Source organism: Somniosus microcephalus, chromosome 13, assembly GCF_052327205.1.
Source record: "Somniosus microcephalus isolate GS21.2 chromosome 13, FLI_Smic_1.0, whole genome shotgun sequence".
Taxonomy (NCBI): domain Eukaryota; kingdom Metazoa; phylum Chordata; class Chondrichthyes; order Squaliformes; family Somniosidae; genus Somniosus; species Somniosus microcephalus.
In genome coordinates this window covers 50852340-50878188 of record NC_140999.1, presented here as the reverse complement: position 1 = coordinate 50878188, position 25849 = coordinate 50852340, and the positions used below count along the sequence as shown (strand labels likewise).

At 50.2% G+C, this 25849-nt stretch overlaps 1 protein-coding gene across 1 annotated transcript; it reads left to right on the top strand.

The window, feature by feature from the left end:
- The first annotated feature begins 13617 nt into the window (after positions 1–13617).
- Positions 13618–14712, top strand: LOC147108323 (uncharacterized). Its single transcript, XM_086006007.1, has one exon. It carries the CDS (start codon positions 13855–13857, stop codon positions 14710–14712), a length of 858 nt encoding a protein of 285 aa, XP_085862133.1. The 5' UTR covers positions 13618–13854.
- The last annotated feature ends 11137 nt before the right edge of the window (positions 14713–25849 follow it).

The window sequence follows — 25849 nt, the reverse complement described above, 5'->3', positions numbered from 1 at the left end:
TAAAACACCCAAACCTAAGCTAAATACCTAAACTTAACAATTACCTAAACTATGTACATCTGCCGCCCGTCTCCGGGCGGCCAGCCTAATCCCTGTTAGAACTGCGGCCCACCGCTTCCTCCGGCGTGACTGCACTGTCCTGCACTGTTGGTCCCTCGCCGCCCGTGGCTGCCGGCGGGGAACCTCTGTCCTTGGACTTACCCCTAGCTCGGGAGGTTGTCCCTTTAAACTGGGGAGCTGGTGAACAGGGTTTCCTTGGCTGGGGCGTCCGTGGGGACCTTCTAGGGACCTCAGCAGGTGGGGTTTTCTTGGCTGGGGGGCCTTTAACCCAAACCGCTGCCCCCTCTGGCGCGGCCTGTGGGCTCACCACTGCCGCTGGCCGGGGATCTTCTTCCTTAGGCTTTCCCTCTCCCGAACCTGGGCTAGGGGCAGGTAACTCTTCGCAGCCTGTTGCTGCAGGCTGAGAGTCTCCGCCCCCAGGTCCCAAACCTGGATCCAGGGCTGGGTCTTTGACCTCAGGTCCCTCCTCCTCTACACTTGGGTTAGGGACGGGGTCTTCACCCTCGGGTCCCTCCCCATCTGGAGCCCAGAAGAGTGGGGGTGTGTCCCAATCGGTGGCCTGGATGGCCCCTCCCCTTAAACAAGCCACAGCACCTGCCTGTGCAGTCTGTGGACTCGCTCCTTCTGCAGGCTGAGGATCTCTATCCTCAGGCCCTACCCCAACTGGTTGTTTTCTCCTTTCGGGTTTAAACAGTTCGCACTGATTAATGTGAAACCATTTTGTGCGCCGAGGCATCTTAACGGCGTATACCATGGGGCTGGCCTTGTCTACAATGCTGTAGGGCCCCATGTATAATGGTTCCAGACTCCCTACTCGGGCATAGTTCCTCACCATAACCTGAACTCCTACCTCCCACTCGTGGTGCTTTCGGGGTTCCAACAGCAATCGGTTACTCCGATGCTGCTTTCCCATGTTCCCAGCTGCCTGCTCGTGGACCTGTTTAAGGTGCTTGAAGAGGTTTCGGGTGAACCTGTCCCGGTTTACCTCTCTGAGCTGACCTTCTGTGAGCACCAGAGCTAGTACATGGGTGGGGGTCAGCATAATCCTGCCAGTCATCAGCTCGTACGGGGAGTACCCCGTGCTTTTCGACTGGCTGGCCCAGATCCCCATCAGAACCAACGGTAGGAACTCGGCCCATTTACGGGGCGAGTCCACCGTCTCCTTCCTCAACCTTTCTTTCAGGGTCCTGTTCATTCTTTCCACAATCCCTGATGACTGTGGGTTGTGGGCCACGTGCCACTTCCCCTCGATGCCTAGCAGCACAAGGGTATTCTGCATCACCTGCCCGGTGAAGTGACTCCCTTGGTCGGACTCCACATACTGTGGCAGCCCCCACCGCGAGAACACTTCCCGGACCAGGATCCTGGCAGTACCCAGAGCTGTGGCTGTTCTACAGGGTAAGGCCTCTACCCATTTGATGAACACATCAACCAGGACTAGGCAGTACTTATAGCCTCCCTGGGCGGTGGGCAGGGGCCCGATGTAGTCGACCTGTATCGACTGCCATGGTCCCTCTACCCTCCTGATGTGTCCCATAGGTACCTTCCTTTTGTGGGGGTCAGGGTTATTAGCAGCGCACACAAGAGAGCCAGCACAGAACTTGCGGGCATCTTCCCTGAGTCCCGGCCACCATCCCGCCTGTTCCACCCGCTGCCAGGTGGTCTCAGGCCCGGGGTGTCCTGCTCCTTGCCCCTCATGGGCCAGTTGAAGGAATTCCCTCCGGTGCTGTTGCGGCACAACCCACTGTTCCTCCCGGAACAGCATGCCCTCTTTGACGGAGAGGGTTGCTGTGCCGTACGGACCCTCTACCCCTTTTCCCTCAGTCACTGCACTGAGGACCGCCTTGAGGACAGGGTCTTGGGCTTGGACCGTCTTAAGGTCCGGGGCTAAAGCGACCCCTGCACTCCCTTGGGTCCCGTCCCTACCTCTGACTGCCGCCATGGGTCTGGACCCGTAGGGGTCCCAGAAAGTGCCTGTGCGGGCACCCTCCTTGGCGAGCATGTCAGCCTGCTGGTTGCCCTGGCTGCGGGGTTCTGTGGAGGAATGGGCCTTCATCATGTGGATGAAAACCTCCCCTTCCTCCCCCACTGCTGCCAGGATCTTTTCCAGCAGGGGTTTTACTGTGAGGGGTCTCCCGTCGGCGGAGGTGTATCCGCAGCGGGACCAAATGGCCAGGTACTCCGTACATGAATTGCACGTAAACATGCTGCCCGAGCAAATCGTGTATGGTGTGGGGAAGATTTCGGGGTGTGTAACGACGTTCACTACCGCGAACAGTTCAGCCTGCTGGGCGCTCATGGTGCTGGGGAGCTTAATCGCCAGGGCAATGTTTGCCACTGGGTCATAAACCCCACACCCCGTGAGACGCTCGCCAGCAGATACTGTGCTGGAACCGTCTACATAGATCTCGTGGCCCGTGGGATGTATCCCGGCCCGTAAACCTATGTTCACTTCCCAAACCCCTTCAATGGAACACCGGTGGGCTGTTCCAGGATATACCATGTTGGCTGCGAGCTTTGGCTCGCAGAGACCCTTCACCTTAAGATCCATCTGTGAGAGGAGCAGGGTCCAGCGGGCAATGCGGGCACTGCTCACTGTCCCATCCTTGATCCTCCCGTCCAGAAGCATCTGGGTGGGTGTGTGATGGGTGAGGAGGGTGATGGGAGAGGTGCCTGTGAAGATCAGTGATCTCTTCACAGCCCAATGTGTGGCCAAGAGGTGCCGCTCACAATTGGAGTAGCTCTTCTCCACATCCGTGAGTATCCTGGAGGAGTAGACCACCGGCCTCAGCCTGCCATGCCGTTCTTGGAGCAGCACAGCACTAAGGCTCTCCCCGCTGGCTGCTACCTCCAGGAAAAACTCTTTCCCCCCAGCTATGGCCCCTAGAGCTGGTGCGGTCTGCAAGTCTTTCTTGAGCCTGACAAATGCTGCCTGGCAACTCTCATCCCAAGCCCACTCCACTCCCTTGTGTAGGAGTCGGAGCAGAGGGGCTGCGGTGGCTGCATAGTTCTCAATAAAGTCTCTGCAGTACCCGGTTAGCCCTAGAAACGACCTCACACCCGTGACTGTGTTGGGGACTGGTAACTTCTGTACCGCTTCGCTCCTAGCCTTATCTATGGCCCTTTCTCCAGCGCGCATGGTCAGGCATAGGAATTTCACCTCCTGCTGGCCGATCTGTGCTTTCTTGGGGTTTACTTTGAAACCCTTCTGCCCGAGCAGCTCCAGCAGTTCGGCCAATAGTGGGCCATGCTCCTCTTTTGAACCGGTGAACAGGAGCAGGTCATCCACATATTGTACCAACTGTCTGGGCTGACTGAAATCCTTTAAACTGTTTGCCATACACTGATGGAAAATGCTGGGGCTGTTGTGGAAGCCCTGAGGCAAGCAGTTCCACGTGTACTGTTGCCCTTTAAACGGAAAGGCAAACTCGTACTGATCCTCCCTCCTTAAAGGGATGGACCAAAACCCGTTGGAAATGTCCAGCACCGTGAACGTGGTCACGGATGCTGGGATACTTCCTATCAGGTCGGCAACTGCTGCTACCGTGGGTGCACAGGCTGGGATGTTACTATTGAGCACCCGATAGTCCACCGTGGCCCTCCAGGAATTGTCCGGTTTTCTAACCGGCCACAATGGAGAGTTTACGTGGGTGGCTATCGGCCTCAGAACCCCCTGCTGTACCAATGAGGACATGGCTGCTTCCATGTCTGGCTCCACTTCCCTGGGGAAGTTATACTGTTTCTGTGGTCGGGCCATTGGGTCCCCATCTACGCTGACCTCAAACCTGTTGACCCTCCAGCAGTCATGTTAGTGTGTGGCAAATGTGGTTAGGTGGGCCTGCACAAATGCCTGGAACTCCTTTGGGGTGTTCCTGACCATGAGCTCGAGGTTATAACCCTCTTTGGGCTTTATGGTGAATAGGGTCCCCTTCCCTTCCTTTCCCGGGATTACTACTATCTCGTCGTCCTTTCCTTTACTTGCCCCCCATAGGCAATGATTTCTCAAATCTACTAGGATCCCGTGGCCTACAATAAAGTCGGCTCCCAGGACCCCTCTTCCACCTCCCACTTCCCATTTCATCAGGACGCAGGTCCACTTGGAGCGCAGCGGTCCTAAACGAATGGCGAGCGGGATGGTAAACGAGCCGGCCTGTTCTTTGCCTGTGAACCCCGACAGACTGTATGGGACCCCGTTAGATAGAGGCGAGGTGGTGGGGTTATCTGAATGGACCACAGTGCATGATGCTCCCGTGTCCAACAGATAGGTCTCCTTCACCCTTTCCACCTCCATCTCCATGAGGGGTCTTTTCCATTTATCGTACTGGAGAGAACACAGGTAAACAGGCTGCACTGGCCCTAGTCACGGCTGTGGGTTGGATGGGGCTGATGGGGTCAGAGCACCGGTAGCAGCTGCTACTCTCCCGTGGCCAGTCAATAAGGACATCATGGTGTCCAAGAATGACTCGACCGCTGCGGGAGGGATTCCCGCCTCTGCCTTTTGGGCTGGGGCCGTGGAATTCTTTCCCTTGTTGTCTTTCCAAGGGTTTTTGCACTCCTTCCGCCAATGACCATCCTTCCCACACCCGTAACAATTCGTCTTTGTGTTGGGGGGTTATTCCCTTCCTGGTGCCACTCTTTCCTACCCGGTCCGGGTTTTACCTCATGCACATTCCCCTTGGGTGGGTGTGCATCAGTTCCCCTACTGTTTTTATAGGCTATAGTCAACTGTCTGATCACCGTGATTTCGGTGGTCTGGGGATTCTTGGGGTCGAACCAGACTTCCGCCTTGGCCCGGACCTGTGGCAAGCTGTTCACCACCAGGCAACGGAACCAATGGGCCAGGGGATCCCCGTTCAGGAACGCCCAGTTCAGCGTCCCCGGACAGGCACTCCGGTACACTGGCCATAACCAGTCCGCGAAAGCCTGCGGGGTTTCCCCTGCGAGCTGGACCGTCTTCTCCACACGGGAGAAAGGACTTCCCTCATTCATCCCCATGGCCTCCAGAACTTCATCCCTGAGCGCCTCATACCCGCTCTGCCCCTTCTTACACTCGTCAGAGAGGGATTGGAGGAGCCTACTCTCCAGGGAGAATAGCGGCATTTTGGCCTGCTCAGCGCCATCGCAGTCGTTGATGCTGGCTGCCTGCTCTACTTCCCTGAAGTGGATCGAGGGGTCTCCCTTTTCGGAGAGCTTCGGGATATGGTTCACCATAGCCCTAAGCTGCTGGGTGCTATAGGGTAATACGAACTGGTTTTGGAGGGGTCCCTCATCGTCGCCATTGACGGGTGGGTCGAACCTCCAAAGCTGGGCTGGGCACATCGGTCCCGGCTCTGACCTCTCTGGCGGGGGTTGCTCCACCTCCGCTTCCACCTCTGGCTCCACCCCCCCTTGCTGCCAGACCTCGCTGAAACCTGGCACTACGGGTGGTGGTCGTGAGACCTCCTGTTCCTCAACCGGGTCGTCCCTGGGCACTACCAGTGATGTTTTAACTGTCCTCCCCTCGTTCCCCATAAAATCCGCCTGGCCTGCCTTCGGGCTTATGAGGCACACCATGCCTTTTGCCTTCCTCAGGGCCAGGCTCAGACTTTCTATCCATTCCTTGCAGGGGCCATGATCTGCATCTTCAAACCCCTGTTCGCTCGCTAGCTTATAGGCTGCCTTTACCTCCTGTACATTCTCCTCCTGCTCCCTAACTTGCCTTGCTAGGCGGGTGTTCTTTTCCCGCAACCTTAACTCATTACCCTTGGTTTCGGTGACTTGGCACTGTAGGTATTCCAACTGGGCCTTGTGTTCGCCCATTAAATACAACCTCTCCTGAATCAGGGCCTGCAATGCTACCATTAACTTCACCCCTGCTAGAGCCTTGTCCTGGATCTCCAGGGCTGACTCCTTTAACTTGGCTGCCTGTGCTGCAACAAGCCTGTCCAAAAGCTGGATCTGCTTTTTGAAACGCATCAGCCGATTCTGCCTTCTCTAAGGACTTCTTGTGTTCCTTCCCTTCTGTCCACTTAGCTGCTGCATCTACCGGACGCCCAGCCCTTAACAGAGTGGTGATCCACTTCTTTGTGACATTTACCTTGCTAAACACATAATCAGAAATCCTTTCCTCCACCATGGTTTGCTCATCCGAACCATTGTCTACTGTATTGCAACCCTGATGCCGGAGTCCTGCCACGGTCGCCATTTTCTGTAGGGGGGTGGTCTCGTGGTGGTGCCCAGTCAGCTTCGCCTCTGACTGTCCCTTGAGCGGTTCAAATCGCTCCCACACCCCTGGGTTCCAGACATCGGACTTAGGTACAGGCGGCGATACAGAAAATCGAGTAGACAAGTGGTTTGGTGTAAGAAAACCAAGATATTATTAAAACAGAAATAAAAACGCAGTCTTAAGAGAATTACTGGTATAAAATACAGGCATAAACAATTACACTTATTCAGGGAATGGGGAACACACGGCACATCGAGGGAAAAACAACTACATTAACAATCGCCCTTATCCTTATCCCACCCCCTATACCTAAGTAGATTAAGCTATGAGGGGCCAGGAATTCATGCTCACCGATCCAAAACCTGTTGCTTTAACGTTGTGAGTTTTGAGGTTTGGTCTTCTGTCCTTTGGGGTACTCCGTCGCCACGTGGTCTCAGGGCACGGTGCTGGAGTTGTTAGTGCGACACACCTTCCCTCTCCTCAGATACCATCGTCATCTCGCCGCGATGGGTTTTCTTCTTCTTCTCCCTCGGGCGGTCGTCGGCGGTAACGTTGCGGTCGTGGATCGGTTGGCGGTTTTCACTGCTTACAAGATTTTGCTACCCATCCTTTGAATGCTAGCATATTTGTCGCGGGCGTGGACAGTCTTTTGCTGCCCTTCTCTGCTCTTGTTGGTGTTACCTTCTTCTTCGTCTCGTCTCATCTCGTCTGCCCGTTCGTGGCCTGTGTGTTCTGTGTGACTTTGAACTCGGGTCTCGTTCTCCTCCCGCGTTTTGTCCCGGTGTACTGGGCGTCCTTGGTTGTTCAGCGGTGCGGGGAGTGAGAAGAGAACCCGCCACGAGGCCAGGGCACGAGTACGAGCGGCAGCAGGCCAAGGCCAAACAAGAGGGCAGAGTCGAGAGACAAGAGACCAGAGAGCGATTGCTACTGATAGGCCTACAGTTATACCCGTTCTTCCACTCCTTTTCTGCGCGCCAATCAGGTCAGTCCATTGTTTAACTTTTGGCGGGCTTGGTTTAAATGATTACAACCATTTGTTTTAACGACTTTAGGAGTGGTTGTATCCGGGTCTAATGGCCCCGATGTCCTGGTTGCTTTGTCATGGATAAGACTTAATTGTCCCCATCCTACCTTGATGGCTACTGTGAGCTGTTATCGATTAAACATGCAGAAAGCTAATGGCCATGGTTAAAGGCCCATTCTACTTTGATTGGACTCGAATCGAATAAATGCGGATTCTGTGTTTACTCTGTCTGGCAGGCTCCAAAGAGTCCCTGTACAAAGATTCCTGCATTTTAATGTTTCGTCTCCAGGCCTGCTTGTTGGCAGAGCCTTGCTTTAAAAATCCTGTCAAAAGTTTGGTCACGAGGTTTACAGAAGCCATTTTGGGTACCCTGCTTTTAAATAACTTGTACAAAACAGGCTCCCTTGATCCATAACTTGGGGAGTGCGGGAATTTTGAGAACCCTGTAACTTACAAAACAAAAGACAGGAAGGAGAAAAGCAAAACTGGAAGGCAGAGAAATCAAGGGTGTAAATCAAACAGGGCCACAGTAAATAATAATTCTAAAAGGATTAAGAGTGTTAAAAAATCAAGCCTGAAGGCTTTGGGGGAAAAATTCGGTCGCCTGGCGCTAATTATCGCCTCCGACAGCAAACTTGGCTTTTATCGCCACTGGAAGTGATTGGAGCACTAAATCAGGCGCTACACAACTCTCTTAAGGCGCTAAGGCCGAGGAACGAGGCGTTACCTCAGAGGGCAGGCACAGCGCAGGTGCTGCCAGTTAGCGATTGAACACAGACACACTGGCGCCAGTCAGTTCTTAAAGGGGAGGGTCGATCTTGCTCTGCAGCAACACCCTGCTCACTGGAGCCTTGAATCTAGGCCTGGGCAGACCTGTGGCTAAATCTAGCAGCCAAACACTATGGAGAGGGCCAGGGAGCAAGCACAGCACTTCTGCGAGCGGGCTTTGGAGGCTCTGGTTCACGGGGTGGAGCGCAGAAGATCCATTCTATACCCAGAGAGTGGCAGGAGGCCTTTGCCACGCAAGTACAGAAGAGTGTGGAGGGAGGTGGATCAGAGAGTGTCGTCAAGCAGCATGGTGCCTAGTACCCATGTGCAATGTAGGAAAAAGTTCAACGACCTCACTCGGGTCGTCAGGGTGAGTGCCTTTTTTTCAAAACCTCTCCATCCCTCCATTTCAACCTCACTTTATGGCCAGAGGGTCTTAAAAGCCCCAATGCCCAACACTCATCCAACACCTATGGCCCTTTCATCAATCACACATGCACATTCCACAGTTTATATACAGTAAGGGCTATTCAACCATGGGAGGCATTTCAGGCAAGGTCATGGCTGCATATTTACTCAGACACCGTCCTTTTTCTTGCAGGCCAAGCTGTCTTATAATAGGAGACAGCAGCAATGGACCGGTGGAGGGCGGCCTCAGCTTCAACCCCTCAGTGATCTTGAGGAGCGCGTCCACAGGATTGTGGCAAGCCGGGTGATTGGCCCCGTCGCCACTGGAGATGCCGACTCCGTTCTGGACAGCAATGGTAAGGCCATCACCTTTTTGTCCTCTCTCCTTCCACTTGTTCCTCACAACAGCAGCCTTTGACACTTTCAATCCAAATCACTAAATCGCTGCACTCATACCTCCCTTGCTGCCACCCTGTCCTCACACGAAAGCCACTCTTGTACCTCCCTGCTTTCAGATGGTGATTCACCAGGTGAGGAGACGAGCCCTCAAGCTGCCAGTGAGAGTGAAGCTGAAGGCGAGGAGGAAGAGGAAGCCGGACCATCAGCGCCACCCTCTACCGAGGCAGCCCATGCCCATATTGGGGCCACGCCTTCCCTGGAGGGGAGCAGGGGGGAATGGTCTGATGAAGGTGAAGCTCCAGGTCCCAGCGGGCTGCAGCAATGCGAGGGGGGTAGGGAAGTTCGGGGGCTTTCTCCCCGAAGGGAGAGTATGGCCTCGAGACCTGCTGCACTGGACGCAGACGAGGAGTGGGTCGTCGCTGAAATGAGCACCCAGGTGGAGCAAAGACACACTGAGCTCATGGCTGCAGTGGCAAGGTTGCCCGAATCCATTGAATCACTGGCAAGGAGTGAGGAGCACTTCGCTGTAGCACAGGCGGCTGCCACGCAAATGCTAAGTGCTGCAATGCAGTCAGTGGCTGGTCTCATGCAGACACAGATTGAGGCCACGTGAGCACTGACTGCTGCCACCCTCGCTGGATTGGGCAGATTTCCCCGGAGCTCTCACCATGCCGCAGCACGCCAGCAATCTGTGCTCCAGCAGATTGCTCCGGATGCTGAAGCGCTGCCCCGTAGGAGTGCCAGTGTGTCGGTCGAGCAGGGAGTTGCTGTCCTCTCTCAAGATGACAGCATTCCTGCTGCCACCACTGGCACTTCTCCACTGCAGTTGCCACCACCTGTAGGACAGACTGCTGCCGCCCATGCAGAGTTGGTGCAGTCAGCATCTGGGCCCTCCAGTCCCAGAGCTGGTCCAGGCCATCCCTCAAGGGCATCTGCAGTCTCAGTTTCTGACACTCAGCAGCCTTCCCCCAGCCTTGCTCCAGCCACTGGGGTCCCATTACAGAAGAGCTGCAGGGTGGGAAGGGGGGAATTTCGCAAGGGAAGCAGATCACCCTCGATGGGCAAAAAGTAGGAGGTGTGGCAAAATGTTTTTCATTGTTTTATTGAAGGCCGAGTTTCGTGGTCAAATTTTTGTTACTGTTTTGGACATTGTCTCCAGGTTGTGAGAGCCAGTTATGTGAATGACTGCTTTTTTTTGTGTTTCTTTCTATTACTTTGTCATGCGGCAATGAGACACACAGAGCTTGTGAAATAAAGAAGTGTCTATATTCAAAATGTGCATGTTTGGTCTTTGCACTCATTGTTGCCTTGACTGGCTTAGGGGTTGCGGGATGGTTTCATTCAGATTGTTTGAATGGCAGAAGCCATTCCCTCAGAGGGGGCCTAGAAACGACTTGCTATGAGCCTTTGACGGACGGCCCTTCCACTTTGTGCCTCCCGTTGCCTTGGTGCTGCTGATGATCATCCTCCTCATCTTCCTCCTCCTCCTCCTCCTCCTCCTCTGCTGGTGCTCCAATGTCTGGTGGCATTGGCTGGGTCCTGAGGATTACAAGGTTATGCAGCATGCAGCACACAACAACGAAGTGGGAGACTCGCTCAGGCGAGTACTGCAGGGCTCCTCCAGAATGGTCCAGACAGCGGAACCGTTGCTTGAGCACGCCGATTGTGTGCTCAACGATGTTCCTGGTAGCTTGATGGCTCTCGTTGTATCGTAGCTCAGCAGGGGTGCTGGGTGAACGGAGCGGTGCCATCAGCCAGGTGCACAGAGGATATCCCTTGTCCCCGAGAAGCCAACTTCCTGGGTGAAGCGGTGCCTCGAAAAGGTCTGCCACAGAAATCTGGTGCAAGATGAAGGCATTGTGGCTGCTGCCTGGAAAGTGAGCATTGACAGCGAGTATCAGCTGTCACAGACCAACTGGACGTTTAAGGAATGGAAGCCCTTTCGGTTGTGGAAATCCTCGGCATTCTCTTGCGGTGCCCGCAACACCACATGGGTGCAGTCAATGGCGCCCTGCACCATGGGGAAGCCCGCTATCATCGCAAAGCCTGTTGCACGTTCTTGCTGCTTGTTCGGGGTCATGGGGAAAGAGATGTATTCTTGACTCCTTTTAAAGAGGGCATTTGTTACCTGACTGATGCAGCAATGCACTGCGAACTGGGAGATATTGGCGATGTCCCCAGTAGCTGATTGAAATGAGCCGGTGGCATAACATTTGAGAGCCACTGTTATCTTCACTGCCACTGACAGAGACGTCTTGCTCCTCAGTTGAGGCTGCAGATCTGGCTGAAGCAGGTGGCAGAGCTCAGTGACCACCTCCTTGCTGAATTGCAGCCTTCACAAACGCTGCTCCTCAGACATATTAATGTAGGAGAACTGTTGGCGATAAACCCTGGGAGGGTAAGGTCTCCTGTACCGAGGCCTGTTGGCCCCCCTCCGTCTGGCCATGATTGCCACTCTCTGCGTCTCTGTGCCCTCCGAATGTGATGGAGAAGGATGACGTTCCCATCCATTGCAGCCCCCATGGTATCTGGGCAATCAAAGTTATGAAGGGCAAAAAGCAAAGTACCTGCAAAATTATGGTCAGAAGCCAAAACTACCTCAGACAGCGTTGACTCAATGCAGAAGTCTCTCTTTCTCTCTTTGTCTCTCTCCAAATCTCTCTCTCTCTCTCAGAACAAGTGCTGCAAAAATGGCTACCACACAAAAGCCAGGAAGAGGCCCCCTTTAAATAGCGCCCCTGTACAGATAACTGTAGCTGTAGTAAAGACAGCTGCTTGACAGTAGCTGTAGTAAAGACAGCTGCTTGATGGCAGTCGGATAAATAGGAAGCCATCTTGGCCATGCGGCAGTACTACATGAGCTGGCACTGACTCAAGACCTAATAAAGAGTACTCAACGATATCTACTTGTAAGCCTCTTAATACTACGATATAAGATAACATTACATGGTACCAGGATTTATAGAACGCACGATACGGGCATACCACAACAATGGAAGGGATAAAACCACCGACTAGCCTGCAACTTGAAGGAAATCTGGATGAAAATTGGCGCAAATTCAAACAACGCTTTCTTCTCTACCTCACAGCGATCGACGCCACGACTAGCTCTGGAACACATAAGGTAGCTTTGTTGCTAACAGTGGCTGGCTCGCAGGCAATCCAGCTGTATAATACATTTACGTTCGCAGCTGAAGGTGACAAAAATGATCTGGACAAGGTGATAGATTTGTTCGATAAATACTGCACACCTAAAAAGAATGAAACGTTCGAGAGATTTGTTTTTCGCTCCCGCGGGCAAAAGCAAGGAGAATCCTTTGATGTTTTTCTGACGGACTTAAAAACAAAAGCACAAACATGTAACTTTGGAGACTTGAAGGAATCGATGATACGCGATCAGGTCATTTTTGGAATACTTGACAAGAAGGTGAGGGAGAGAATGCTTAGGGACAATGACTTAACTTTGGATGCTGCAGTAAAAATATGTCATGCTAGTGAACTCTCAGCCATGCACACGCAAAAATTCGATGGGAGAACTACAGCAATGGGCGTGAGAGCGCTGGGACTGGACAATCTACCAGTGGATGTAGTACACAGAAGGGACACAAGAGGGCACACAGAGTTCAGGACTATGACGCCATACGATTGCAGACGGTGCGGCAATAGACACGTGGCAAGACAGTTTCTGGCTTATGGGAAGAACTGCGCAAAATGTAAAGGCAGGGATCACTTTGCTAAAATGTGCTTTTGGGAAGAGAAAACTGAAGACACGGAATCGGAGACTTTGTATGTTGGAATGGTGCAAAATGACTTAAAACAGGGTAAAGATATGGAAAAGGAAGTACATTCCGTCGGACTAAAGACTGAAGTTTGGATAGCCCCCTTGCTGGTAAATGGCACCATTGTTCCCTTCAAGCTAGATACAGGTGCTAAGGCAAACCTCATAAGCTGGAGTGATGCACGGAATCTCAAAGTGAGACCAAAAATACTGAACAAGACAGTGGCTTTGAAGATGTACAATGGACAAAGTATTGAAACAAAAGGAACGTGTAGGCTGAACGTTAAGGTAAAAAATTGCATTCACCCATTGACGTTTGTTATAGTGCCTTAAGGACATGAGTCTGTGGGAGAAAACGTATTAAACATTAAGGCATGCTGGGATACTTGACCACTTTACTAATTGAACAAAGGACACTAAACTAGTTAAAACTAAAAGAACTGCTGACTGCCATAATGAAGTCAAGCTGACCTTTTGGCTTAGGACATCTGGTGATAAAATGTGAACATGTTAATCTGTTTCTTGAGAACAATGGAACCTATGAAACCTTATGTTGAAATGTAATGTAAGCTAATCACCTGAAGTTGTTTACCTTGCTGTATAACTATGAGTGCTGTACATTAGTAATTTAGAGTGCTGGTGGGCAGCAGGGACTGCTGCAGACTCTCCGTGATATCACGTAATAAATTCCTAAAGAGAACCTCGAAGTCTCCGTCTGATAGTTAATTTCCTCGACAGAATTTGGCGTAGTCTGGCAGGATCCCTAACAACGGGATCTAAAAGAACTAAGAAGGTCTAAGTTGGGTATAGCGTCGACCTTGTATATCACTTGGCCCGCTTAGGCTCCAATTAGACAAAGGAAATTTAAAAAGGGACTCTCCTAAAAATAAAAGGAAAGTGCCCGGTGCCTCCCAGCTGAAAGGGGGAGAGCACCTCGCGCGTCCCTGCTGAAAGGGGGATGGCACGCGGTTGCCTAGTTATCCGGCCGGTGACTCATGCTGAGCCAAGAAGCCCGTCAGGCTGAGGCAAGACTGCTGAGAAGAGAGAAAAGACTATGGCACCGAATTAAGTAGCTACAAAGAGAATAAAGGGTTGACTTCAGGATTCGCGGACGGAAAAACCGGTGAGCGCTCATTGTATTTTGTGTATATAAAATAACCCGCGGTTGTATAACCAGTAAGTTTAAAACTAAGTTACAGGAGTAAGGAGAAGATGGGAAATAACGGCAGTCGAGCGGATTCGTCCGAGCCTGCCAAGAAAGGAGCCCGAGGCAAGGTAGAACAGGAGGCTGCAAATGGTAAAATCAAGATATGTAAAAGAACGAATGACAGAATAAAAAAGCTCGTGCAACATCGAAAAAAGGTAGGAGATCCCATCGTTCCACCGGGTTCGCCAGCCGATACTGTAATAAAAGAAACAGGAGATGATCGGTATGCGGTAACTTTTAGTAGTGATCTGTATGGATGGTCAGGTGGAGATTGGCCTTATGGGGGAAGTTTTAAAATACCTTTAATAAAAGAATGGGAAGAAATTACTAGAAATGAAGGAGGGGATCCTGAGTGGGACACCCCCTATATGTTATGGTGCTTTGCTAGGTGGATGGAAGTAGCAAAAAGACACCAACCCCCAAAGAAGAAGGGGAAACAGGAAGAGGCAGAGGCTAGTCAGAAAAAGGAAGAGGTGCTGCCTAAGGCTCCTGTTGTGGGAATGTATCCCCGAACCCCAGCGGGAGATCCGGTTGAGATGGGGGAAGAGTTAAATAATTTACTAATGATAGCGGCTGCTCTAAGACAGCAACTGGCACGATTTCTGGTGCCGCCTCCATACAATCCACCCCCACCCGCAGATGAACCCGCAATTGAACCTCCTCCTCCAGCAGAGGCACTCGGAGCAGGAGCTGCTGCACTGCCTGGTAGTAATGTACAGGACCTACCCTCACGTAACGAACCTATAACTAGGTCACAAACAAAAGAAACAGCCCCTAGAGACAGAGGCGCGCTCGAACCTGACACTACTACCCATCAACTTCCTCGAGTCATGATAGGAGAGGTGGCAGTGTTAAAACCATAGTCCCCAGCGGAAGCTAGAGCTATGATAGCCGAGGCACCAGACCCCTTAAAGAAGCCCACTGCCTTTCATAATTGGCTAGAACAAATATGTACCATTTACAGCCCTCTTCCTGGGGATGTGCTAATGCTGCTAAAATGTGCGTATGGGTCCTCATGGTCGACCCTAAGGGACGGATTTGCTGTTCCCCCGGGAGAAAATGGAGATTGGCGACAAGATGATGTACAACTGGACCAGGGAAATGAGTCTTTTGCTCACTGGTTAGAACATAGAGGTAAAGAGGCTATAATGAGAGGAGCCAAGAAGCATAGTGACATAGGAGAAGTTACTCGATGTCTGCAAAGAAAGGTGTGGAGATGCCGGAGTTGGACTGGGGTGGACAAATGTAAGAAATCACACAACACCAGGTTATAGTCCAACAGCTTTATTTGAAATCACAAGCTTTCGGAGCGCTGCTCCTTCTTCAGGTGAAGTGGAGAAATGCATAAAGACACAGCTTATATAGTCAGAGAATCATGTCAGATGTTTACAGGCAACCTTTCCAACTGCCATTTATCGCACCTCGGCAGAGAGATAATCACAGCAGTCAAAGGTGTGAATGGTGTCCAAACAGGTCAGTCAGGGAAACATTACATCAAAGAACAATGAGGTGGGGTCACAAGGGGTCAAATATTGCAGATGCTGGGGTCTGTATGAAAAACAAAAAAACAGACAAAAAACATTTTTTTTGGCTGGAAATCACAGCAGGTCCAGCCGCATCTGTGTAGAGAGAACAAGCCAATGTCGACTCGAGTCTGGATGACCCTGCATCAGGTGGGGTTACATGTAGCATGACATGAATCGTCGAGCAGAAACTGATAGCCAAGTTCCGCACCCATGAGGACGGCCTTAACCGAGATCTTGGGTTCATGTCACGCTACATGTAACCCCACCTGATGCAGGGTCATCCAGACTCGAGTCGACATTGGCTTGTTCTCTCTACACAGATGCGGCTGGACCTGCTGTGATTTCCAGCCAAAAAAAATGTTTTTTGTCTGTTTTTTTGTTTTTCATACAGACCCCAGCATCTGCAATATTTGACCCCTTGTGACCCCACCTCATTGTTCTTTGATGTAATGTTTCCCTGACTGACCTGTTTGGACACCATTCACACCTTTGACTGCTGTGATTATCTCTCTGCCGAGGTGCGATAAATGGCAGTTGGAAAAGTTACCTGTAAACATCTGACATGATTCTCTGACTATATAAGCTGTGTCTTTATGCATTTCTCCACTTCACCTGAAGAAGGAGCAGCGCTCCGAAAGCTTGTGATTTCAAATAAAGCTGTTGGACTATAACCTGGTGTTGTGTGATTTCTTGCAAAGAAAGGAGGAGACAATTCCTGATTTTGTAGCTCGATTTAAAAGCAAGTGGGAGGAACATGCGAGAGTTCCGTTAGCAGACAATGGACCTTTGGCAGTACAAACACTGCTAAACTGCATGTTACCCTTTCAAGCTCAAGCCTTTAAAATGATTAATCTAAATTGGCAGACTCAGCCCTGGGTGGACGTAGTTACTGCTCTGGTAAATATGGATAGGGAAGGACTCTTTACTCAGTCGAAAGAGCAAAAGCCAAAAACAGCATGGCAATATTTCCAACAGAATAGAAGAGGATTTGCAGGAAGAGGAGGTTATGGTAGAGGCAGAGGAAGGGGAAGAGGACAATGGCAAGTGAGAGATAGATCACAGGATGAATGTAGGAACTGTGGGAAAAGAGGACATTGGGCTAGAGATTGCCGATGCCCCCCAAGGCCACAGCAGGGATACGCCCAACAAGGAGGGTATCCAGCTCCAGGGGCAGAAGGAACTTCCTTTTCTTTCAGTAACCCTAATCCATCTGCATAGGGGTGCCACGGAGAAGCGGTGGTACAGGCAGCTGTGAGCAGACTGTCCAAATCCATGAGAGAACAGCCTATGGCTACAGTTAAAATAGGAAATAGCCATTTGGACCTTCTGGTCGATACCAGTGCAACAATGTCCTCTGTACCCCCCTCCGTGGGTATACCCGCCAGTCAATTTAACGTTGTAAGCATGGGAGTAGCCGGTATCCCTATGTTAGAACCCCTCTCCAAACCTACCGAAATTCAAGTGCACGGGCAATCCGTCACAGACACCCTCATAATTTCTCAGACCGCCCCTCTCCCTATGTTGGGAAGACAGACTTTATGTAAATTGGGAGCAGTTATATACTGCACTCGAGACGGCATGTTCATGGAACTGCCTCAAATACAAACTCATCAGCTAATGAATTTAATGATAGAGGAAAAGCAAGTAGAAGGAGCCCCCATTTTGTACTGCTGGCAGCTGAATAGCAATCCTTATGGCCAATTGGTAAAAAATGTATACCAAGCCTTGCAGGAATTGGAAGATCCTCAGGGGCAGTATTTACAATATCTAATTGAAACCAGTAGAGAAAAGAAACGGACCCATTGTACGGCATGGTACACGCATAAAGAAACACCCAATTATCAAGAATTGGTTTGCTCATACCTAAACCAGCCAGAATTGCTGCAGATTTCACCTTATTTATTCTTTGGAGATAAAGGCCTGGGAATGTTGGTTCACCTTACACACGAACAAAAAGAAAGATTTAGGATGCATCACACATCCGAACCCCACCTGACTATAGCAGTCAGAGCCCCGGCTAAGGCGAAGGAAGTGGGGGAGATGATAAAAAGAATACAACACCACAAGCCAGTCTATTCCATCACGTTGCCAATTCAAGCTGGAAAGGTGGAGATAGAATTCTTTAATGAAACAGAGGGGGAAATTCGCTGGTTAAGAAAAGAATGGGATACTATTTTTGAAAGACAGCAGCCCCCTAAGGAAAATCTGCAATTGTTACCATGGGCATTGACTAAAGTACCTTCTGAATTATGGGCAAAGCACAAGAATCATGTGGGAAAGGTGCATTCGGCACCTGAACATAGGGTCCAGCTACAGAAGAATGCTGTTTTGCCCTGTCTAAAGCAGTACCGCCTGGCCCCAGAGGCCGAGGAAGGAATAGCAGCGGTAATACATTCTTTACTGCAGCAAGGGGTTTTAGTCAAAACACAGAGCCCCTGCAATACTCCTATTTTGCCCATCCCGAAAGTAGGAAGACCAAATGACTGGCGTTTTGTGCAAGATCTCCAGGCGATCAATAAAATAGTCATTCCCATTGCTCCCTTGGTGCCAGATACCAACATCATCCTCTCCTCTATACCAGCTGATGCAACTACCTTTTCGGTTATCGATTTGTGTTCTGCTTTCTTCTCCATACCACTGCATAAGGACAGTCAATATCTGTTTGCCTTTACTTATAAAAATCAGCAATATACCTGGACCAGGTTGCCCCAGGGGTATACTGAAAGTCCTGCGGTGTATGCGGCAGCGGTTAAAAATGACTTGGAGGAATGTCAGTTATCGGATCAGTCCACCTTAATCCAGTACGCAGATGACCTTTTGGTTGCCTCCCGAACGGGGCCCGACTGCCAAGAAGATACTATAAAATTGCTCCAGCATCTGGCTAGCAGGGGACACAGGGTGTCCTCCGAGAAGTTGCAGTTTTGCCAAACATCCGTCCAGTATTTGGGTTTTCAGTTGGAGTATGGACAGCGAAGATTGGGACTGGAAAGAATAAGAGCAGTGGATAAAGTGCTGATCCCGCGAACAAAGGACATTTTGTCGTTTCTGGGAATGGTGGGTTATTGTAGACAATGGATATATGACTACAGAGAAATGGATGCGGTCTTACGATCAGCTACGCTGCAGACAGAGCCCCCCATAGTCGAATGGACGCCAGAACGAGATAAGGCATTCAGTGATCTTAAAAAAGCTATGGTCAGTGCTCCCGCGTTAGGACTACCTAAGTATAATAAGCCTTTTCAGTTATACGTCAATGAAAGAGAAGGCTTTGCAACAGGAGTACTGGCACAAGAACATGGGGGAGGAAAAAGGCCTGTAGCATATTACTCTGTAGCCTTACCAGCCGTAGTGAGAGGCATGCCAGCCTGCTTACGAGCCGTTGCTGCAACCGCCACAATAGTGGAAAAATCCATCCCTATTGTGCTTGATCACCCTTGTGTGGTAATTGTTCCCCATGCAGTGCTGCTATTATTAAATTCGGCAGCTACTCAGCACTTTACGGCGGCAAGAAGGACTGGGTATGAGATAATCCTCTTGTCACACTCTAATTATACCTACCAGCGATCACCAGCTGTCAACCCGGCGACCTTTGTGCCAATACCAACAGAACATCCAGGTGAACCAGGACACGACTGCTTGTTAACTGTTGAAGCCACCACTACACCCAGGCCAGATTTGCTAAGTGATCCTATTGATAATCCTGACTTGATCCTCTTCACGGATGGTTCTTCGCATCGACCCAGTGATGATCAACTATTAGCAGGTTATGCGGTGGTTGTAGTGTATGTAACGTTCCACCTTTAAGAGAACTATTTTAAGGGTTGCACTACTTTATCTTGGCTACTGTATACTGTGGTACCGGTGGTGACCACACCGGTATGTAAGTGCTGTGTAAGGATTTATTGGGCAGATTCGCCCTGACCTTCGAATAGTAAAGTCCTGTTAAAGTTACTCTTGTAGTCTGTGTATTAATTCACCATATAACCCACAGACTTTACAGTGGCGACGAGTTCGATCTTACCCTGCGGCAGCGATACATCCGAAGCAGTTAACGAGCGTCGAGAGGAGGCACCTGCCCTCGTCATCCTGCTGAGAGAAGACTCGAGTCTGCAGAGCAAGGAAGAAGGAAGAATTCAGACACGAAGCCTTCCATCAGCAACAGGCAGTGATCGTCCCTTCTGCCACGGTGGTGAGTGAGCCGATCAGCCACGAGAAGCAAGTCGGCCACGTTGACTGTGAGTAGGGGGAAAATAAAAAAAAAGAGAACGGAGGAAGGGCGGTGAACTCGACCACGATCGGGGGGGAAAGGAGCCGGACAGAAGTCGGGCCCAGAGGCGCTGAGACTGGGGCAGCGTGGGGCACGGAAGCCGCGGTGCAAGCGGGAACGCAGCCGGTGTGAGAGACCGGGCTACCAGCGGGAACGCAGCCGGTGTGAGAGACCGGGCTACAAGCGGGCTGGGAGACGCAACAGCGTCGTGAGACAGCTCGACCGCGACCGGCGAAAGGCCGGGCAGCTACCGAGGCCGCGAAGCGCTGCGACTGGGGTCGTAAGGCGCGGGAAGAAATAAAAATAAGAAACCGCGGAGAACTCAGCCGCAGCCGGGGGAGGAAAGGACCGGACTGCGAGAGGGCTGGGAGGCGCGATTGGAAGCCGCTGAGGGAGAGACAGAGCCCGAGCGAGTGGGAGAGACAGAGCCGAGCGAGGGAGACCGAGGAGATTCAGCCAGCGGCTGGAACTGTTCGCCGTCAACGGGTTGTCCCCAGCGCCGGTTGCCCTGCCGAGAAAAGGGAACAAAGAACGCACTGAAGCCGGCGCGCAGGCTGCGAACCCCGAAAGCCAGCGGTCGTCGCCCGAGGGAAAAGCTTACCCCTCCCGCCAGTAGGCGGAGAAGAAGACAGGAGCGGGAAACCGCCATTTTGAAAGTGGGCGGGGAAGAAGACAAGCGCGGGAAACCACCATTTTTGGAAAAAAAAAGTTAAAGAAAAATTTCGTTGTTGTTTCTCAGGAAGATTGTGAAGATGCCTAAGCGTGGCAACATCAACGAATTTGATTCTGATGTGGAAGATTGGACCACGTATGTAGAACACATCGAGATATATTGTAAGGTCAATAAGATAGCAAATTATGATAAAGCTCTAACCTTACTAAACTCAATGGGTGCGAAGACATACGGGTTATTGAAGCATCTTCTATCACCAGCTAAACCGGAGGATCAGTCTTTCGCTAATATTGTTGCTGTCCTGAAGGATCATGTGAACCCCACACCGCTGATGTTAGCGGAACGAGCTAAATTTTACGGGAGAACGCAACCAAAGGAGGAAAGCAACGCGGAGTACCTGGTTGAACTGTGTAGGCTAGCAAAATACTGTCAGTTTCGGGTAAATCTGACAGAGGCACTGAGAGACAAGTTCGTGTGCGGGATGTTGAAGGAAGGAACACAAAAGCGACTGCTCGAAGAGAACGATCTTACACTTGATAAGGCTGTCCTTATTGCAGCATCGCACGAAGCCGCAGCGAGAGGCACGGCGGAAATGCAGCTGAAGACAGCGGTACTCAGTGTGGATCAAATGACTTCGGGTACAACGAAATGTTACCGTTGTGGGAAGACAACACACGACCAGAACCAATGCTGGTTTAAAAACCAGGAATGTAGAAAATGTGGCAAACTTGGTCACATAGCTAATGTATGCCGGTCAGGAAAGAAGACCAGCAACAATAAGTCACCGCAGAAGAAGTACAGAAAGGTACATAACGTGACTGTGAAGAGTCCAGATGAACTGAATTCGGATTCAGACCCCAACAGCAAGGAACTGGGTAGTCTGAGGATTCACAATGTGAGTAAAGAAGCTGACCGACAAACTATCTGGGTCACACTGCAGATTGCAAAAGTCCAAGTGAAGAGGGAAGTGGACACCGGATCGGCGTTGACGGTCATGAATAAACAAGATTACAAAAAGTTATTCAAACATATTCCCCTACGGGATACGGAGATAGTATTGCAGACATACACGGGGCATAAAGTATACCCCATCGGAAAGATAATAGTCAAGGTGAGACACAAGGGCAAAGATCACCAAGGAATGGACTTATATGTACTACCCGAGGGAGGTCCACCACTTCTGGGACGGGAGTGGATCAGGAAAATAAAGATAGACTGGCACTCACTAAACACAATGACGGTAGATTTCGGAAAGAAAGATGTCAAACCTGAACGGTTGTCCAGAATATTGGACGAGGCTAAAGAAGTATTCCAGCAGGGACTGGGAACACTGAGAGGAATTAAGGCAAAAATCAAGATTGCAGAACATGCAAGCCCAAAATTTTTCAAAGCCAGATCGGTACCTTACGCGATACGACCTGCTGTGGAGGCAGAACTGGAAGAGCTTGAACGTGCAGGGGTACTGTTGAAGGTGGACTGGAGTGAGTGGGCCACGCCCATTGTTCCCGTCATGAAGTCTTCATCAAGTAACAAGCCAGGGGGACCGGGGAAGGACCGCATCTGCGGAGACTTCAAGATCACAGTTAATCCGGTGCTTCACACGGTACAAAACCCGCTTCCGTGGATTGAGGATATCTTTGCTTCATTGTCTGGCGGGAAACACTTCACCAAGATAGACCTGGCACAAGCATATTTACAGATGGAGGTCGAGGAAGAGTCACGCCAGTATCTCACAATCAACACGCACAGAGGCTTGTATTGATATAATAGACTGGTTTTTGGAGTAGCTTCGGCTCCAGCAATTTGGCAGAGGGCCATGGAGCAGGTCTTACAGGGTACTCCAAGCACTCAGTGTTACTTGGACGATATCCTGATTACGGGAGAAGACGAGGAGGAACACCTCACAAATTTGAAACTGGTGCTCACCAGGTTGAAGGAATATGGCCTTCGAGTTAATCGCCAGAAATGTGAGTTCTTCCAGAAACGGATCTCGTACTGCGGTCATGTCATTGACCAAGAGGGGCTGCACAAGTCACCTGACAAGATCGAAGCGGTCGTGAAGGCCCCCGCTCCGGAAAATGTATCACAGTTGAGGTCGTTTCTGGGGTTGATTAATTATTACCATAAGTTTCTGCCAAATCTATCCACGGTGCTGCATCCGCTGAATGCTCTGTTGTGGAAAGAAGTACCATGGAAGTGGAGCGAGAACTGTAAGAAGGCCTTTCGCAGAAGCAAGGCGTTGATTACCTCTGAGGAAGTGTTGGCTCACTTCAACCCAACGCTACCTCTTCGTCTAGCTTGTGATGCTTCCCCTTATGGTATTGGAGCTGTACTCTCACACAAGTTACCAAATGGCTCGGAAAGGCCAGTCGCATTTGCGTCCCGATCATTGACCTCCGCTGAGCGAAATTATGCTCAGATAGATAGGGAGGCTCTCAGCCTTGTGTGGGGAGTAAAGAAATTCAATCATTACCTGCAGGGCAAGAAGTTTACATTGCTGACAGACCACCAGCCGTTGGTGTCCATATTCAACCCTAACAAGGCCGTTTCCACTATGACAGCACAAAGGCTACAGAGGTGGTCCGTTCTACTAGGGGCACACCAATATGATATCGAATACAAAAGGTCCAAACAGCATGGAAATGCTGATGGGTTATCGCGCCTACCGTTGCCAGTGGAAGAAGAGGCGACTACAGTGGACCCAGTGGAGATGTTCCACTCAACCATAATGGAATGTCTACCAGTAACAAATTCCATGATCGAAAAGGAAACAAGAAATGACCCGACTCTCTCACGAGTCTACGATTTAACGGTGGAGGGATGGCCAGTACATGGCGAACCAATGCTGCCAGCATTTTCGCACAGAAGAGAACAGCTGTCAGTGTGCCGAGGAACCTTGATGTGTGGATCTAGAGTGGTGATTCCACCCAAACTCCAGCAGAAAGTACTAAAGGAGCATCACGAGGGGCATCTGGGTGGAGTGAAAATGAAGAACCTAGCCAGAGCATTTGTGTGGTGGCCAGGTATTGATGGAGACATCGAAGAAATAACCAAGAGCTGTCTAGGATGCCAGAAGGTCCAAAACGCGCCACCACAAGCTCCTCTGCATCCATGGGAGTGGCCCTCATCTCCATGGCAAGGGGTACACGTCGACTTTGCTGGTCCATTTATGGACTCAATGTTTTTAATCGCGGTGGATGCACACTCCAAGTGACCGGAGGTAATAAAAATGTCCTCCACCACCACGGAAAAAACCATCACAGTATTAAGGACCATATTTGCCAGGAATGGGCTGCCGGAACAGATCTGTTCTGATAATGGACCGCAATTTGTGTCCGAAGAATTCAGGAAGTTCTTAAAAAGCAATGGGGTCAAGCACTAGACGTCCGCCACATACCATCCCGCCACCAATGGATTAGCTGAAAGGTTTGTCCAGACCTTCAAGAAGGCCATAAAGGCCATGGGTAATGAAGACATAAATCTACAACATAAGGTAGATAACTTCTTGTTGGCGTACAGGAATGCAACACATGCGGTCACAAACCAAACTCCCGCCATGATGTTTTTCAATAGAAGAATAAGATGCCGGCTGGATTTGATTAAGCCAAACGTCAGAAGGGACGTAGAGAACCGGCAATTTCAAGGCATGAATGAAAGGCCAACTAGATCCTTTCAGATAGGTCAACAAGTTTTGGCCCGGGACTACCGTACCGAGAAATGGCAGCCGGGAACTATTGGAAAAAGGCTAGGACCGTTGATGTATACCGTGGACATTGGTGAAAGCATAATAAGGCGCCATGTTGACCAGATCATAGAATCATCCACAAAGGCCCAACCTACTCCACAACTCTATACGTCTAATATTGAAGCAGAGATACCCAGAGCATCTACCTCCGATCCGGTAATACTGGAATCCAATGAACCTGAAACGGTCCTTCAAGCCGAATCGACCTTGCCAGAAGAACCTACTACACCACCGAAAACGACTACACCACTGAGGCGTTATCCGGACAGAGTCCGGAAGCCTCCAGCGAGACTGAATCTGTGAACTGTTTCACATAAAGTTGTATATATGTTAAGATGTTATATTAATGGGAATATGTATATATTGTTAACCTAAAAAGGGAGGATTGTAGTGTATGTAACGTTCCACCTTTAAGAGAACTATTTTAAGGGTTGCACTACTTTATCTTGGCTACTGTATACTGTGGTACTGGTGGTGACCACACCGGTATGTAAGTGCTGTGTAAGGATTTATTGGGCAGATTCGCCCTGACCTTCGAATAGTAAAGTCCTGTTAAAGTTACTCTTGTAGTCTGTGTATTAATTCACCATATAACCCACAGACTTTACAGTGGTGACTCCTCATGAATTTTTGGAAGCTTATGCGCTGCCACCTGGCACATCTGCACAAGCAGCTGAACTATATGCATTAACCAGAGCCTGTATTTTGGCTAAAGATCAAAACGTCAATATCTATACTGACTCCCGTTATGCATTTGGGGTAGTGCATGATTTTGGACAATTATGGAAAAACAGAGGTTTTATTACATCCTCAGGAAAATCTATTAAGCATGCGCAAATGGTGTTAAATTTGTTGGAGGCTATTCAGTTGCCAAGTAAAATTGCAGTACTAAAATGTGAGGCCCACACCATGGCAGGTGATGAAGTCTCGTGTGGAAATAGGTTTGCTGATAGTGCGGCTAAAGAGGTCGCACTGAGGCAGGCCCCACAGCTTCAAGCCGCCAAAAATACCATTAGTAACTTTCCTCCAGAACTTCCTAGTAGCATTGGTGCTGATCTACTACGACAGGCCCAAAGTCAGGCAACAGTCCAAGAAAAACGTACTTGGAGTAAGGCAGGTTGCTATCAAGATCATGATATATGGATGCATCCTGATGGCCGAGTGGTTTGCCCACGAAGCTTGTTTTTGCCCCTGTCTCGCCTGGCACATGGACAGGCTCACATGGGCAAAGGAGGGATGGCACATGCATTGTCCCAACAATGGTATGCACCAGGAATAACGGTAACAATTGAAAAAGTTGCCAGAACGTGTTTAGTATGTCAGCAGAACAATAGAGGGAAATCGCCCGCAAATTTTGATCACCTACCCCAACCACAGCTGCCCTTTGAGAATCTACAGATTGATTTTGTACATATGCCCGCAGTAAAAGGATTTAAGTACATACTGGTAATAGTAGATATGTTCCCCAGATGGGTAGAGGCATACCCCACTAGGAGGGGTGATGCCAGAACAGTAGTAAGCATTCTGCTAAAAGAAATAATACCTAGATTTGGAACACCTATGGGAATAAACAGTGACAGAGGAACTCATTTCACCAGCAAACTGATAAAAAACTTAACTGAAGCCCTTGGATTTCAATGGAAATTGCACATACCTTACCAGCCACAATCCTCAGGAATAGTGGAAAGAGTGAATGGGGAAATCAAGGCCGCCCTAACCAAAGTATGCCAGCAAAATGGGTTGCAATGGTCGGATGCCGTGCCAGTAGTAATGTATGCCCTGAGAAATC